Raw genomic sequence first — 17,112 nt, 5'->3', positions numbered from 1 at the left:
CGCCAGGCCTCCCTGTCCATCACCAACTCCCGGAATCCTCAAGTTCTACTGTATGCATATGTTGCTTTGCAATGTAATTTTGTACTTTATTTTCTTGCCGGACCATTACTGAAAGCCTAATGAATGCTGACACGGGCCTATGGATTCAGGCTTTACGAGATGGTGGTCAAGATAATTGAAAGATGGTACCAATTTTCTAAGAGCCTGGGTAATGAATTCAAACAACTAAATATAGTATTGGAATTAATCCTTTATTCCCCAAAGCAATCCGCAATTAAGACAGTTGGCACTGGACAAATTTCCATAGAAATGCACAAATATTGAGAACCTGGCTGCATGACTTTGAATCCATATAGGCTCAAGCCCCACCAATGACTAAGACCAATTGTAAGATGAATCCTTTTTGCAAAGGATTTTAACATTTTTCTTTTTAGACTAAACATGCTCTGAAAGAAATTTTCTAGATCTTTTTCGAAATCCTCAAAGACTTTTTTACTAATCCTTCTCAAAAAAATATTCTGAGAAGATTCCCTAACAATCACAAACGTTCATAAGGAGCTAGGATTACAAAGAGGATTCATGTGAGAAGACATCTCCACACAGAAACTGTGCTCTTAAAGACATGAATGATTGTATATGTCAACTTTAATGGTTTTTAAAGTGGGATTCATACATCACTGTAGGATTCATCAATTCAGGATTTAGAGAGATTCTTTTTTCAGGAACATGATCGAAAACAATGTTGCTTTCCTTTACTTTCCTATAGCAGGAAGAGGAACAGACATAAAATATAACAGGAAGCTGTGTTACTCCAAAAACATCGTAGGATCGGATGATGCGAAAGCCTTCACCGAACATTGGGCCATGACACCACTCGCATTGTGATGTGCTGCAATGAAGGAAACATGACTGTCTACTAGAGGAAAGACATTTTGCTTGAGGCTATGTCAGACTCAAAGCAGTATGAAACATGGCCTTTCCCATTATTGATCTTACCCTCTCTCTGAGGATTTGACATACACAAGTGAAAAATTAAATGCTAAAAAAAATCTGTACAAAATAATCCTAATTTTCTAGAATAGGAAAGTATAGCTTTAGAGTAAGAAAACACCCTAAGGACAATTCCCACAAAATGTGTATAAAATAATCCTAATTTTCTAAAACAGGAAAGTATAGCTGCTCCTATATGTGACCACAGGGAATTTTTCTGTATTTTCCAAATTTTTTATAATACATACATATCTTATTTATCACTCAAAATAAATATATATGTTGTTTTAAAGACAAAGGGACTATTATAACCTAGTGTAGGATTAGTAGCCACATGTATATATTCCGTGTCTGTGAGGTGCATATATATTCCACAGTCCATGGAGTCACAGAGTCAGACATGACTGAGCACACATGCACGCAGGCATATTTCTAAAGGCTCACAGTTCAGTTCAGTTGCTCAGTCGTGTCCAACTTTTTGTGACCCCATGAATCGCAGCACACCAGGCCTCCCTGTCCATCACAAACTCCTGGAGTGCACTCAGACTCACATCCATCGAGTCAGTGATGCCATCCAGCCATCTCATCCTCTGTCATCCCCTTCTCCTCCTGCCCCCAATCCCTCCCAGCATCAGAGTCTTTTCCAAGGAGTCAACTCTTCGCATGAGGTGGCCAAAGTACTGGAGTTACAGCTTTAGCATCATTCCTTCCAAAGAACACCCAGGGCTGATCTCCTTCAGAATGGACTGGTTGGATCTCCCTGCAGTCCAAGGGACTCCCAAGAGTCTTCTCCAACACCACAGTTCAAAAACATCAATTCTTCGGCGCTCAGCCTTCTTCACAGTCCAACTCTCATATCCATACATGACCACAGGAAAAACCACAGTCTTGACTAGATGGACCTTTGTTAGCAAAGTAATGTCTCTGCTTTTGCAATATGCTGTCCAGGTTGGTCATAACTTTCCTTCCAAGGAGTAAGGGTCTTTTAATTTCATGGCTGCAGTCACCATCTGCAGTGATTTTGGAGCCCCAAAAAATAAAGTCTGACACTGTTTCCCCATCTATTTCCCATGAAGTGATGGGACCAGATGCCATGATCTTCGTTTTCTGAATGTTGAGCTTTAAGCCAACTTTTTCACTCTCCACTTTCACTTTCATCAAGAGGCTTTTGAGTTCCTCTTCACTTTCTGCCATAAGGGTGGTTTCTTCTGCATATCTGAGGTTATTGATATTTCTCCCGTCAATCTTGATTCCAGCTTGTGCTTCTTCCAGTCCAGTGTTTCTCATGATGTACTCTGCATATAAGTTAAATAAGCAGGGTGACAATATACAGCCTTGATGTACTCCTTTTCCTATTTGGAACCAGTCTGTTGTTCCATGTCCAGTTCTAACTATTGCTTCCTGACCTGCATACAGATTTCTCAAGAGGCAGGTCAGGTAGTCTGGTATTCCCATCTCTTTCAGAATTTTCCACAGTTTATTGTGATCCACACAGTCCAAGGCTTTGGCATAGTCAATGAAGCAGAAATAGATGTTTTTCTGGAACTCTCTTGCTTTTTCCATGATCCAGCAGATGTTGGCAATTTGATCTCTGGTTCCTCTGCCTTTTCTAAAACAAGCTTGAACATCAGGAAGTTCACAGTTCACGTATTGCTGAAGCCTGGCTTGGAGAATTTTGAGCATTACTTTACTAGCGTATGAGATGAGTGCAATTGTGCGGTAGTTTAAGCATTCTTTGGCATTGCCTTTCTTTGGGATTGGAATGAAAACTGACGTTTTCCAGACAGGTCAGTTAAAAAAAGACACCGGCTCATTAGTACTTTTAACAGTAGCACATGAACAGACTATTCACAGAAGTAGAAATTTGAACGTCCAAGAACCTCCAAAAAAATAAAATTTCATTAGTAATTGGGGAATACAAAACAAAATAACAAAGGAATGTGTTCAGTCGTGTCTGAGCCTTGTGACCCCACGGACTGTAGCCCACCAGGCTCCTCTGTCCATGGAATTTTCCAGAGAAGGATATGGAGCAGGTTGCCATTTCCTCCTCCAGGGGATCTTCCCAACCCAGGGATTTGAACCCAAGTCTCCTGCATTGGCAGGTGGATTCTTTACTATTGAGTCACCAGGAAAGCCTCGTGGTTCACAGAAGAGACTTAACTAAAACTGTATAGAAGTTGCCAGCTCCATCTCTGCAATCCGTCCTTCACCTTAGATTTAAGTAATAGCTTGAGAGTATTAGAAGATCAGCTGAATATATTATTATGCCAGAAAAGCCAGAGGAACAATCTAAAGAATTGCATGTGTGGTGTGGTGTGGTGTGAGGTGTGTGTGTTGTAACTATAAAACTATCATCTGGCCCTATAATAAACTGTATTTTAAAAGCTTAAAAGTGTGTCTTGGTAAAAAGGACTTCAGAATTTGCTCACCATTTTAGTAACTTCTGGATTTCCTCTGGGATCACATTATAATATTTATGTAGATTATTCTTTAGAAAGAACAAAGCTGCAATTTGAGTAAGATGTTGTGGATCATTCATAGAGTTCTCTTTCCAAAAAATAGGATTAGTGAAATTATTCTCAAATAGGATTTTTTTCAGGTTAAGCTTTAAAATTCCATGTGGAAAGCTAGTCAGTTCGTTTCCATCAACCATCAATTTTTCAAGTGATCTGCAAACAAAGGAAACCATATTTTAAAAGGAAAAAGTGGACATCTGTCCCTGTGCGCCCCAAAATTGGTATAAAATTTAGTAGTAATAAAATATGAGTGTCAAGTATTTCCTTAAAATCCAGAGATTTAACTTAAAAAGCAACCAACCGATATATTACGCAAATTAGCACATTTGTGTAAAGGGTAGCATTAAAGCACATGTTTTGTGCAACAAGTCATCACTGTGGAAAAAGAAAGAATCACAAACATAGCAGAGTGAATGTTATACTACATAACGTATAATATAATAGGGATACAAAGAAAATTTATTTTCATAGACAAATTAAACATCAACACATGCATTTTGTTTCATTCAGGGGAGAAGTCTCAACTATTAGTTGAGGCAGAAATGGGGGGGGGAGACAGACCATTGTGTTAGGTGAAGCTTTTTATAAAATATTAAGGAAAAAATGTGTTTATGAATTTTAGGGAAGGAAAGATAGCCAGTAATAGACTTGGAAAATTCAGTGGAGTTCCAAAATTAACAAGGGAGAAAAAAAAAAGAGAGAACAAATAGCATCTTGAAAAAAAAAAAATCTCCAAAAAAAAAGAAAGAGATATGAAAAGGAGAAAGTGAAGAGACAGTAAATACAATGTTAAACAGAAGGCAAAAAATTAAATATATCAGCCATAACAAATATGAACAGGCTGAATTCTTCTATGAAAATATGAAAATTGTTACACAGGAAATTAAATAATTGGTCAAAATATTAGAAAAGCAGAAATAAAATTATCAAATTTTACTAAAGATAATAATGCTCCTTAGAAATCAACTAAAATCTAGTAAAAGGCATTCAGAGATAAGATAATATTTACATAGTTTGATTTTAAATGAATGTAAAGAAGTAAATAACTGTATTTTGCTCTATCCTTAAGGGGCATATGTCTTGTGGGTACTCACTACTTGCAAAGTACCTGAGTTTCTGGATATCATTTGGAATAAAAGCAATACTATTGTAGGAAATATCAAGTTCCTCAAGATAACGCAAGCAAAATAGCCTTTAATAGAAAGAGAAAATGAATTGTAAAAATGTTTATATGCTTATCATTACTGGATATAAATCATTTCATTCCTCAGTAGGTGGAAGTACAGAGATAAATCATATATTTTTAAGATCTTGAAACTTATACAAATAGGCTTTTGTTTGCATTATAGATGGTATAATTACAATAATTTTCCTAAAATAATTCATCTATCCCTTAAGACTGATTAGAAATGTTTGGAGTGGATAAAGCCCCACCTAGAAAAAAAACCACCTGAGAAATTCCTTGTACTCAGCGGTGTCTGACTCTCTGAGACCCCATGGACTGTAGCCCGCCGGGCTCCTCTGTCCATAGGGTTCTTCAGGCAAGAATACTGGAGTGGGTTGCCATTTCCAAGGGATGTTCCTGACCAGGGATCAGATGTCCTGTCCCCGGCATCTCCTGCATTGGCAAGCAGATTCTTTACCACTGCGCCACCTGAGAATATGCTGAGAAATTCTTAACAATATTTTAAAATATATATTTTATTGGTTGCTGTATTAGTTTCTAGGACTGACGGAACAAATTCTCACAGTCTGGGTGGGCTTAAAACAACAGAAATTTATTCTCTCACAGTACAGGAGGCCGGAAGTCCGAAATCACGGTATCAGCAGAGTGGGTTCCTCTGGAGGCTCTGAGGAAGAAGCTGTCCCTTGCCCCTCTCCTAGCTTCTGGGGGCTGCCAGCAGTCCTTGGTGTTCCTTGGTTTGTGAGGCATAACTCCAGTCTCCATCTCTGTCTTCATGTGGTCTTCTTATGAGGACACCATTTATTGGATTTAGAGCCCCCTCAAATCCCACCCTAATCAAGTATGACTTCTTGTTAACCAGTTCCATCTGCAAAGATCCTATTTCCATATAAGGTCTCATTCTAAGGTTCTGCACGGAGATGAACTTTTGAGGGACACCTTCCAACCCAGTGCAGTCTCATTAAGACTTTCCTAGGGAAATATCCTTGATTTTTCCTTCCATTAAGCGAAGTATGGTGCTCAGTTGCTTCAATCGTTTTCGACTCTTGAAACCCCACGGACTGTAACCCACCAGGCTCCTCTGTCCATGGGATTTCCCAGGCAAGAATATGGGAGTGGGTTGCCATTTTCTTCTCCAATTAAGTGAAGTACTTAAAAGTAAGAACCAAAGAATACGAAGACTAAGGCAGAGAGCCCTGTCTGGGGGAGAGAAGTGGGAGTTGCTTTTTGAAGACTGGAATGGAAAGGCTGAGTATGACATTCACCAAAATCCCTAGTAATTATCCCCTCTTTGTGAATGCTGTTATCAAATACCTTCCTGTTTTCCATAAAGATGAAAAGTTACTTGCATGATTATTAACTAAAGCACCATGAACAGAATATTTCATAACTTCCTACTATTTTTGTGTGGATTGTAATGGTCCTCATGATCTGTCCCCAGGCTACTCGTCCAGTTCACCCTATATTCACATATAGGCCAGGATTTGTTTGCTAAAATTCCCTGAATTAGCCCAGTTCTCACATATCTCCAGTTCCCCAAAATTTGACCCTTTGATAAATAGCTTCCTTTTTTTAAGTCTTGACTTGGAAGTCAACTCTTCCAAGGAACTCTTCCTGAATTTTTCAGACTAGGTGAGCAGCCTCTTCCGTGCTTCTCTGTTTACCTCTATCAGAGAATTTGTCACGCTATATGACAAATGTCTGTCTCCTAAACAGTGACATTCTGCAGGCCAAGGATTCAATTTTACATTTCAATGTATCTAACGCTTTGCATGCTGCCAAGCACATCAAAAGTATTTAGGAAATCACAACTGAACGAAAAGCATGGTGGTTATTGTTCAGTTGTGACCCCACAGACTGCAGACACCAATCACTGTCTCCCAGAGTTTGCTCAAGCTCATGTCCATTGAGTCAGTGATGCCATCCAACCGTCTCATCCTCTGTCACCTCCTTCTCCTCCTGCCGTCAATCTTTCACAGCATCAGGGTCTTTTCCAATGAGTCGACTCTTCACATCAGGTGGCCAATGTATCAGAGCTTCCGCATCAGTCCATTCAATGAATATTCTGGACTGACTTCCTTTAGGATTGACTGGTTGGATCTCCTTGCAGTCCAAGGGACTCTCAAGAGTCTTCTCCAGCATCATAGTTCGAAAGGTGTGGTGATCCTGGTTAATTTTAAATCATTTGCTCTGAGAAATGAATGAGATCAAATAGAAAAGCAAAAAAAAAAAAAGGATAAACAAACCTTTTCAGTTTAATGTTCATCTTAGACTTTTTCACCTCTGGAAAGAAAATATTAACACTGTCTGTTCCAATTTTTTATTTATTTAAAATTATGTTATTTCACTTTTTTACCTCAGGAAGTTTCTAGAATCATTTTGTCTTCCTTTATTTCTTTAGTACAGGCAAACTAGTCTGATTCCAGGCTTTCATCTTTGATGATATATTCTTGTTGATTGTGATGTTTAATTGGGCTTGTAGGCAGCACCGAGAAAGCTAAGAAACTTTATAGGCTCTAGAGATGAAATTTATCTCATTTATATAGGATTTTAGAGAGCAATCTGTTTTAGAGAGCGATCTGTTTTAGAGAGCAATCTGTTTAAAAATCCTCAGTTTGGTCTGACAATCTATACCCTACTAGTAAAAAATCTATCACAATTTTTAGGATGTATAGAATGTTTTACATTTATTTCATTGTTTTATTTATCAGCACATCATTGAGCAATGAGCTATTTAAACCAGACCCCTGGTGATGGCTCTGAAGATTGTGCCAGCATTAATAATTGCATGTAATAACATCACACTACCATGGAAATACAACTTATTTATTGAGAGCCTATCATATGTTCATGGCAATTTAGGATGATCTTAGTGCTCACTGGACCACTGCATTACTATTATTTACAGATTTTTAAAAATGGAAGCTATAAGAATATTAATAGTTTATCCAAGTTAGTATGAAATCAAACATACCACTCAGTTCTTCAGATATATGGGCATAAAGTAATTCAATCCCTATCTTTAATCAATGGCAATATGGGAAAATAAATTTGTTCATTTTCAGAATCAGCTCTTACTTCAGGTATGAAGTAAGTATGTTCACAAGCATGTTCTTAGGTTCTTTATTTCAAACAGCTTCTCTCTCCCAAAGAACATGCTGGCTAATCAAATCAAACTGTATCAGAAAAGCAAGGCAAAAATTTCAGTCTGTCAGTTAAAAGTGGTAATTTTCTATGTCATTTTTCTCCTGTTATTCACTGAGAAAAAAATTAAGATTTTTTTTTTAACCTTTGTTACAGTCACGCCTGCATAACTTCAGAGGGTAAGTTGTGTGTACATATGTGTGTATGTACACACAGAAACAATTATAGACATGTGTGTACACACAGATTAATATACTTCAGTTACTTATCTCTGTCCACTGAGAGTATCTACAAGCAATATCATTCCAGTAGCAACTGGACTATCCAGCACCCAGCTCTTGCTTTTGAAATACCATCCTCCAATTAAAAAGGAAATAGGATTTCCTAAGAGAAATGGCTGATTCTCATATCAAGGCAGGGCAAGGCACTACAATTTATGTTACTGTGGAGATATAGAGGAGTTAAACAAAAATAAAACCCATAATGCAATATCTTTACTCCCTTAGAATTGATTCTTTCTTTTTTAATACATTTTATGTGTGTTTAATACATTTTATATGTATACAAGTATTTTTACACAGTAATGATATAATTTTTACATACTTTTTAATTTTTTAAATGACCGAATAGTTTTACAATGTATGAATATAGATCTTGTTGGATTGTTAATTGCAAACAATGCCAGATGAACAATTTTATAAACAAATTTTGATGTACATTCTTAATTACTATAAGAACCCTCTTTTGCAAAACATTATTCAACTCTTTAGGAGTCCCTGTGCTCTTAACTTGTTGCCCTTAACTTACATTCAGTTTGTTAAAATCTAACTAGAAGAAATACCTTGTTTTGGCATTTGGTTAGGGTTTTGGTTCAAAACTTTCGTTAGGAGTTAAACAGTTACCAGTCCATATGTGGAAAAAAAAAAATCCATCTCTTTTATATCCATATGTCAACATTCTTATTGGAGTTTAAAGGATCTGAGATATCATACAGGTAGATTCTTAGTTTATAGATTAGGAAATTGAGGTCTAGAATGGTTAAGTGATTTTCTCCAGATCAAATAGAAAATTCTCAATTATAAGGCTAGAATTCTTAATTCCAAGTTCAGAGTTCTTTCCATATCCAAAGAGGCTCCCCAGGGATAGGTATAAAGTTCTCACCTGAGCTTCTTTAGATGACTTCATCCATACTCAGACAACGCATGTCTAGATGTGCATTTACCACCCCCACATTAATTGCCATCAATGTAGCTTATAGGGTTTTGGTTTTTTTTAAACAAGATAAAAAGAATCAAGTCAGCTAATGGGAGCAGAAGAAGAATTATCAAATGGCTCAAAAGTAGCTAGCTGCTTTCAAAAGGGAGATTGATCCTTTTCTAAATTATAAATTCTTTATTTTCTCTGTTTATAATCTCAGACTATCAACCTTACCCGGGTGGAAGAGTGGTAATCAAATTAAAGGCAACATTCAAAGATTTAAGGAGCTTAAGTTGTTGAATTGTAGACGGGATTTCTTTGATAGGATTATTTCTCAGATTCAGTATTTGTAAATGTTTGAGACAATATATCTAAGGAATAGAAAAGAGAAATAAACATGAGTAGGACAATAAACCCTTTGAACTAAAGCAGAAAAATCAGTAGCTTACACTCATTTTTCTCAATATATCACATATCTCAATAGGTACCTTTGCTAAGTCTTCAAAATAACTAACCCTCATTCATATCTATGATCTGGTAAGATAGTGTAGCTACTATACTTATATATCCTTGACTTAAGGATGTTCCTTTTCTAAATGGGGAAATCATCCTGTTTAATCAATCTCGTGGTTTTGTAAGAAGCAACTATGCAAAGAATGAGGAATGTAAGAGATACCTGTGTGATATATCTTCTCCTATACTTTCATTTTTAACCTCTTTGTTTCTTTCACTCTATCTCCTTTAGACAGAATATCACTGGGGCTTGTTTTTTTAAATCCAGTCTGACACACTGTAGTTTTTGACTGGGGTGTTTGAATGTACTCACATTTAATGTTACTATTGACATGGTTGGGTTTACATCACAGTTTAACTCACAGTGTTCTATATGTCTTGTCATTTTTGCTCCTCCTCTGCTGTCTTTGTCTGCATCAACTGAATATTTTATAGTACAGCATTTTAATTACTTTAATGATTTTTTTCCCACTATATTCTCCCCAGTTACTAGTGATTGCTCTAAGGCTTGTAATATCCACCTTGACTTATCAGAATCTACTTCAGATTTACACTAACTTAATTCCAGTGAGATATGGAAATGTTACTAAATAGCTCTATTCCCTCTTCCTTTTTTGTACTATAATTGTTATACATACTACATTCGTATATGTTACAGACCTGCATTATTTAATTACCACTGTATGTGATTTTGTGGCTAAGAGAAGAAAGGAGACCAAGTAAATATTTATACGGTTTGTTACATTTACCATTTTTGCTTTTACTTTTTTCTATCCTAAACTATTGCAGTAGGCTCTGTCCTCTGCCAGCATCTACCACCTTGAATTTTCCATGAAACTTGTAATAAATCCAGTTACCACATTTATGCCAGCCTCTGGTCTTCAATTCATTTCTTTTACACTAAGCATCATTTAACTTGGCATCATTTGCCTGCCCCTAGTAAAGCACTTCCAAGTCTGGATATTGCCATTTTCAATGGAATATTTTATCTATAGCTATACAGCACGGATTTGCCTTTTAATGGCAAGTTCTACTTATTTCTATCACTTTAAAAATGAGCACTTTATATTTTACAACAGAAAATCTCCCATACAGTTATATGTTTTAGTGGTTAAAGTAGTCTTTGACAGATCCATATGTCTCACATATAACTGTTTAGAAGAAAGGTTAAAATTATCATGAAGAACTAAGATCCCTACACTCCTCAGGAATTCTTGTCAATTTGTCTTAGTCAAATTAAGCAAACTAGTGTGACATACTCAAAAAGAAAAAATAACTCTTCTAGCAAAAATAAAAACACAGTTGTTGTTGAGTCGCTAAGTCCTGGCCAACTCTGCGACTCCATGGACTGCAGCAAGCCAGGTCTCCCTGTCCTTCACGGCCTCCCGGAGTTTGCTCACACTCATGTCCATTGAGTCGGTGATGCTGCCTAACCATCTCATCCATGGGACACAGTGAAGAGTTCTGACAAAATGTGGTCTCCTGGAGGAGGGAATGGCAGACCACTCCAGTATTCTTGCCATGAGAACCCCATGAACAGGATGAAAAGGCAAAACACAATATTATAGAGAAATTATGAAAATGTGTGTTTTCAATACTGCATATTTGAAACAGAAAGCAAGTCAGTTTGCTGGAAATCAATTCGCTTTAAAAGTCAATATTCTGGAAATCAATTCACAAAACAACAAAACACCCCATGACCAATTAAACAATGACTAAAGACACAGAAAACATAATCTGTCCTGAGCTTCCCTGGTGTCTCAGATGGTGAAGAATCTGCCAGCAATGCAGGAGACCTGAATTTGATCCCTGGATCGGGAAGACCCCCTGGAGAAAGGAATGGCTATAATTGTCCTCATTAGTCATAATGACTTATTTATATAAAATGACACTGAATTACCTCTTCCCATATCTGATTATCCTTGATATGTTTTACTGAGCAGAATATCCTATTTCAGCCTATGATAATTAATACTTGTTACAACATCATATTACCTGGTCACTAAAGATTGTCTTTAAAACTTCCAATTAACATAGATAAGGTATATCTTAGATTTTATTCAGAATCAGGAAAAAAATAATTTTACATGCATTGTTTAATTATGAGAACATATTTGAGAACCAGACTGTAACACAATCTTTTGAGGATTGTGTCATTCGGACAGCCTAAGAAAAATGTACTATACTTTTGGTATTTTTGAAAGTAAGCCTTTTGGGATGCAATCCAAAATACATTTACTCTACAGTAACTCCAGGGTACCATAATTGTCTATTTTAAACTAATAATTATTATAAATAGTAAGAAATTATGACAATCTATACAATAATAAAATGGACTTACTTCTGTGGGGAAGTAACAGATGTTATTATATGATAAATTAAGATATATCAACTGGAAAGCCAAAGGTGTTAGATCTGGACAATTTAGGAGAAAAAAGCCCTAGAAGAAAGTGACAAGAGAAAAAGTTATTTACCATGCACAAAATATTTTATACAAGAGTTTAAAAAGATGAGCACATAATCTAAATGACAATGTTTGATATAATAGCAAGCCTAGAATAATCTTCCATTCATTTACTTTAGCCTTTCATGATAATAATTTCTTAAATATGTAAATAAACAAAATAGAAAAACTACCAAGTATTTATGCATGTAATAAATACAGTGTCATATGTGTTACAGGCATTATTTCAACTGACAACAAACAAACTCTTATTGACTGTCCACTACATGCTGAAATAAATACATATATTTTATATTTAATTCTCTCTCTTTTTTTTTTTATGTGCCCCAGGCATGAAATAGCTCTGGCCACCAATCCAGGCATCAAGCTAGGATGAACAAAGGACTAGACATCTGCTTTGCCCCTGACTGATATAAGAGCAACACCACCAACCAGGTGCCTCTTTGCCCATTGCCAGGGAGTTATTTAATTCTCTTTACCCTCTATTTTTCATGTCTCTACTTCTGTTTCTCTGTTATCTTTTTATTAATCTAACATCTATCTAAGATTTTTAACTGCCTAAATATGCTAGTTTCTGACTTAGGAAGATGTATCCCTTAATTTGGACTAAAATTTTTCCATTTTATCACAGTTGTATTTATTGGGAAAATACTGTTCTTATTATTTCATTATTTTCTATTTTAATGTCTGAGAAAATGTGATTTCTCCTTAAGTTTTGAATTTGGTGTTCAGAGTTTCTTTTTTTCTTAATCATATCATGGATTTAGCAATTTTATTAATTAATTAACAAAGTGTATTGATCCATAGTTTTCTTGTGGTGTCTTCATCTTCCTATGATATCTGGGTTATACTGATAGCATAAAATGTGTTCTGGATTGTGATATTTTTACTTAGTAAAAAATACATTTGGTCATCTGAAAGACCAAAATATATTTCTTATATATAGTTCGACTTCATCCATGGTTCCTGGCTACCAGCTCCCGGAACCCTTGGAATTTCCTAGACAATAAGAGCAATGTGAACATTTTTTGCCATAATAGTTATTTCCTTATCTTCGGTTCCTGAAGTTGCTTCAGAGCCATAAAAGCAAAATGGGTGTCTTGTTATTCATAACAAACCCCTTTATAGCACAACTGTCCTTATGTAAATGCAGTAAATTTTGAAAAGCTCCTAAGAATGGAGACTGGTTATCAGAGGAAACCACCATGTGATTAGAAGGTTAGAACTTTCAATCCCCTCACCTCTGAAGAGGGGGATGATTAAAGACTAAGCTCAATCACCAATGGTCAAAAATTTAATCAATTATACCCATAAATGAAGCCTCCGTAAAACCAGAAGAACAGGGTGTGGAACATTCCAGGCTGGTGAACACATGGAGATCTGGGAAGAGCAGCACCTGAAGAGAGTGTGGAACCTCTGAACCCTTTCTTCATATCTTCCCCAATGTATCTCTTCATCTGGCTGTTGATTCATATCCTTTAATATCCTTTGTAATAAACCAGTAATCAAGTAAGTAAATCGCTTTTCTGAGTTCTGTGAGCCACTCTAGGAAATTAATGGAAGCCAAGAAGCGGGTTGTGAGAATTTCTGATTTACGGCCTGTCAGTCACAAGTATGGGGCTTCCCAGTGGCACTAGTGGTAAAGAATCTGCCTGCCGGTCAGGAGACGTAAGAGCCGAGGGTTCAGTCCCTGGGTTGGGAAGATCCCCTTGAGGAGGAAATGGCAAATCACTCCGGTATTATTGCCTGGAAAATCCCATGGACAGGGGAGTCTGGTAGGCTACAGTTCATGGGGTCGCATAAAGTCCAACACGACTGAAGCGACTTAGCATGGACATGGTCAGAAGTATAGGTAACACCTTATGACTGGCATCCTGAGTTGGAGGGGGTCCTTGGAACCTCCAATCTGTAGATGGTTGGTCAGAATCGCAGGTCAACATCCTGGGCTTGTGATTGATGTTCGAAGTGGAGGGCGGTCTTGTGGGACTGAGCACTTTCCCTGTGGAACCCAATGTTATCTCTGGATAGACACTGTCAGAATTGAGTTGAATTGTAGAACACCCAGCTGGTGTTCAAGAATTGTTTTGTGGCATGGAATTCCCCTATTCAGCAGTGGAATTGGATTGTGTCCCTATCTCTTTTATTTTCTGGAAGTTTTAGGGAAGTATAGATGTTCATTTTCCTTTAAACAATTAGCAAAATCCACCCATGAAGCCAGTCAGTCCTGCATTCTTCTTTGTTTGGTAGTTTTGTTATTTATTAAATCTATTTACTTTTTAGGGGTCTGCTCAGATTTCTAGTTGTCGTTGAGTCAGTTTTGTTAATTTGTGATTTTCTAGAAAATGTTTCATTTCATCCAGGATATTTAATTTGCAGGCATATAACTGTTCCTACTGTTCTCTTATAATCCCATTTACTTCTGTGTTTACTTATAATCCCATTTACTGAAGCCAGTAGTAACTTTTCCATTTGCATTCCTGATTTTATTTATTTGTCCCTTCTGCCTTTCTTTTTAAGTCTAGCTAAAGGTCAACTTTGTTGATCTTTTCAAAGAACTAACTTTTGGTTTCTTTGATTCTCTTGCTTTCCTTTCCTATTTCATTTATCTCCATTCTAATCTTTGTTATTCCCTTCTGCTAATTTTGGGTTTAGTTTGCTCTTTTATTCAAGTTCCTTAAAGTACAAAGTTAGGTTATTGATTTGAGATCTTTCTTTTCCACATATCTATTCCCCACACATACCAGTGTATCTCCCAACATCAATATCTCACATACCAGTATGTTTTGTTATAATCAACGGACTAATGATGCTATTGCTCAGTAGCTAAGTCATGTCCAACTCTTTGTAACCCTATGGACTGCGGCATGCCAGGCTTTCCTTTCCTTCCCTATCTCCGGAATTTTGCTCAAACTCATGTCCATTGAGTCGGTGATGCCATCCAACCATCTCATCCTCTGTCGTCCCCTTCTCCTCCTGCCCTCAATCTTTCCCAGCATCAGGGTCTTTTCCAATGAATCAGCTCTTTGCGTCAGGTAGCCAAAGTATGAGAGCTTCAGCATCAGTCCTTCTAGTGAATATTCAGGGTTGATTTCTTTTAGGGCTGACTGGTTTGATCTCTTTGCAGTCCAAGGGACTTTCAAGAGTCTTCTCCAGCATCACAGTTTGAAAGCATCCATTCTTCAGCTCTCAGCTTTCTTTATGGTCCACCTTTCAAATCCATATATGACTACTGGAAAAACCATAGGTTTGACTATACAAATCTTTGGCAGTAAAGTGATGTCTCTTCTTTTAATACACTATATGGGCTAGTCACAGCTTATTTTTCAAGGGCAAGTGTCTTTTAATTTTGTGGCTGCAGTCACAGTCTACAGTGATTTTGGAGAAATCAAGAAAATGAAATCTGTCACTGTTTCCACTTCTTCCCCTTCTATTTGCCATGAAGTGATGGGACCAGATGCCATGGTCTTTGTTTTTTGAATGTTAAGTTTCAAGCCAGTTTTTTCACTCTCCTTTTTCACCCTCATCAAGAGGCTGTTTATTTCCTCTTCACCCTCTGCTATTAGGGTGGTATCATTTGCAGATTGTTGATATTTCTCTTGGCAATCTTGATTCCAGCTTGTGATTCATCCAGTCCAGCAATGTGCATGATGTACTCTGCATAGAAGTTAAATAAGCAAGGTGACAATATACAAGGAGCCTTAATGTACTCCTTTCCCAATTTTGAACTAGTTCCTGGTTCTAACTAACCATTGCTTCTTGTGCTGCATACAGGTTTCTCAGGAGGCAGGTTAGGTGGTCTGGTATTCCCATCTCTTGAAGAATTTTCCAGTTTGTTGTGATCCACATGGTCAAAGGCTTTAGCGTAGTCAATGAAGCAGAAGTTTTTTCTTGGAATTGTCTTGCTTTTTCTATGATCCAACAGTTTGATCTCTGGTTCCTCAACTTTTTCTAAATCCAGCTTGTTCATCTGGAAGTTCTCGGTTTACGTACTGTTGAAGCCTAGCTTGAAGAATTTTGAACATTACTAACATTAGCACATCATTATCAACCTAAATCCAAAATTTATGTCAGAGTCCAAACTTTGTGTCATAGATTCTATGGGTCTTGACAGGTGTATAATGAAATGTGTCCATTATGATAATATTAAATCATACAGGATAATTTCACTTCCCTAAAAAACCCCTTTGCTCCTGCTGTTCATGCTTCCCTCCCTCCCCCCAAAACCATTACAAGCACTGACAGCGTTACTGTCACCATGGTTTTGCCTTTCTAGAATTTTGCTGTTGTTGCTATTCCTTGTTCACTCCATTACTACCTCCTTGGCATTCAATTAATTTTTTGTAATCTGTCATGTTGATTCCTTTCTCATGCTCTTTTGTGTATATTTTATAGACAGCTTTTTAGGGATGGTTACCATAAAAATTAAATTGGCATCCTAAGTTTAAATCATCTAGTTTGGATTGATACCAAGTTAATTTCCAGAGAACACAAAACTGTTCTTACTATACAACTCCGTTGCCCCAACCACTTCATGTTATTCCTTCAATACCATGGAGAGTAACCTAAGTTAGGAAACCTAAAGAAAAAATACCTGACAATACAACAGGAAATTGCCATTAAAAGTATCCAGCATACCTTAAGATTAAGTGCATTTCTTCCATGGATTTGACAGTTTATAATGGCCAGGTTGGTCATGGCTACTATTGTTTCATAGCGTGTTGCCACAACAGTCTTGAAACCTTCACCTTGTATGACAGGTGCCACGGTGGGTTCTATTTTTTTAGATTTAATGCTACCTAAATAAACAAAACAAAACAAAACGTGAAACATAAATGCGTCATCACTTAGAATGAAACTTAAAAGGTATTTTTGTATTGTAACAATTGTTGCTATTGTTGTTTAGTCACTAAACCATGTCAGACTTGTTTGTGATCTCCAGGCTCCCCTGTCCATGGGATTTCCCAGGCAAAAATACTGGAAAGGGTTGCCATTTCCTTCTCCAGAGGATCTTCCCAACCCAGGGACTGCAGGCATCTCCTGCATCTCTTGCATTACAGGTAGATTCTTTAACACTGAGCCACCATGGAAGCTTCTATGACAGCAGT

At 37.0% G+C, this 17,112-nt stretch overlaps 1 protein-coding gene and 1 pseudogene across 4 annotated transcripts in view; both read right to left on the bottom strand.

The window, feature by feature from the left end:
• Positions 1-232: 232 nt before the first annotated feature.
• LRRC63 (leucine rich repeat containing 63) overlaps positions 233-17,112 on the bottom strand; it is a 34,490-nt gene continuing 17,610 nt past the window's right edge. For 2 of the 4 annotated variants that reach the window (XM_005213707.5, XM_005213711.5), the window contains 6 exons: positions 16,643-16,803; positions 11,885-11,983; positions 9,265-9,401; positions 4,615-4,698; positions 3,420-3,659; positions 233-889 (listed from right to left, as the gene is read on the bottom strand). In XM_005213707.5, coding sequence (XP_005213764.1) covers positions 646-889; positions 3,420-3,659; positions 4,615-4,698; positions 9,265-9,401; positions 11,885-11,983; positions 16,643-16,803 — 965 coding nt within the window. In that variant the 3' untranslated portion in view covers positions 233-645. Of the gene's footprint in view, positions 2,871-3,419; positions 3,660-4,614; positions 4,699-9,264; positions 9,402-11,884; positions 11,984-16,642; positions 16,804-17,112 lie in introns of all 4 variants that reach the window. The other 2 variants (XM_005213710.5, XM_005213708.5) reach the window with 2 other exon arrangements.
• LOC112449177 (uncharacterized) lies at positions 12,325-12,469 on the bottom strand (annotated as a pseudogene).

Source organism: Bos taurus, chromosome 12, assembly GCF_002263795.3.
Source record: "Bos taurus isolate L1 Dominette 01449 registration number 42190680 breed Hereford chromosome 12, ARS-UCD2.0, whole genome shotgun sequence".
NCBI classification, from domain to species: domain Eukaryota; kingdom Metazoa; phylum Chordata; class Mammalia; order Artiodactyla; family Bovidae; genus Bos; species Bos taurus.
This window is presented reverse-complemented; position numbering and strand designations above follow the sequence as displayed.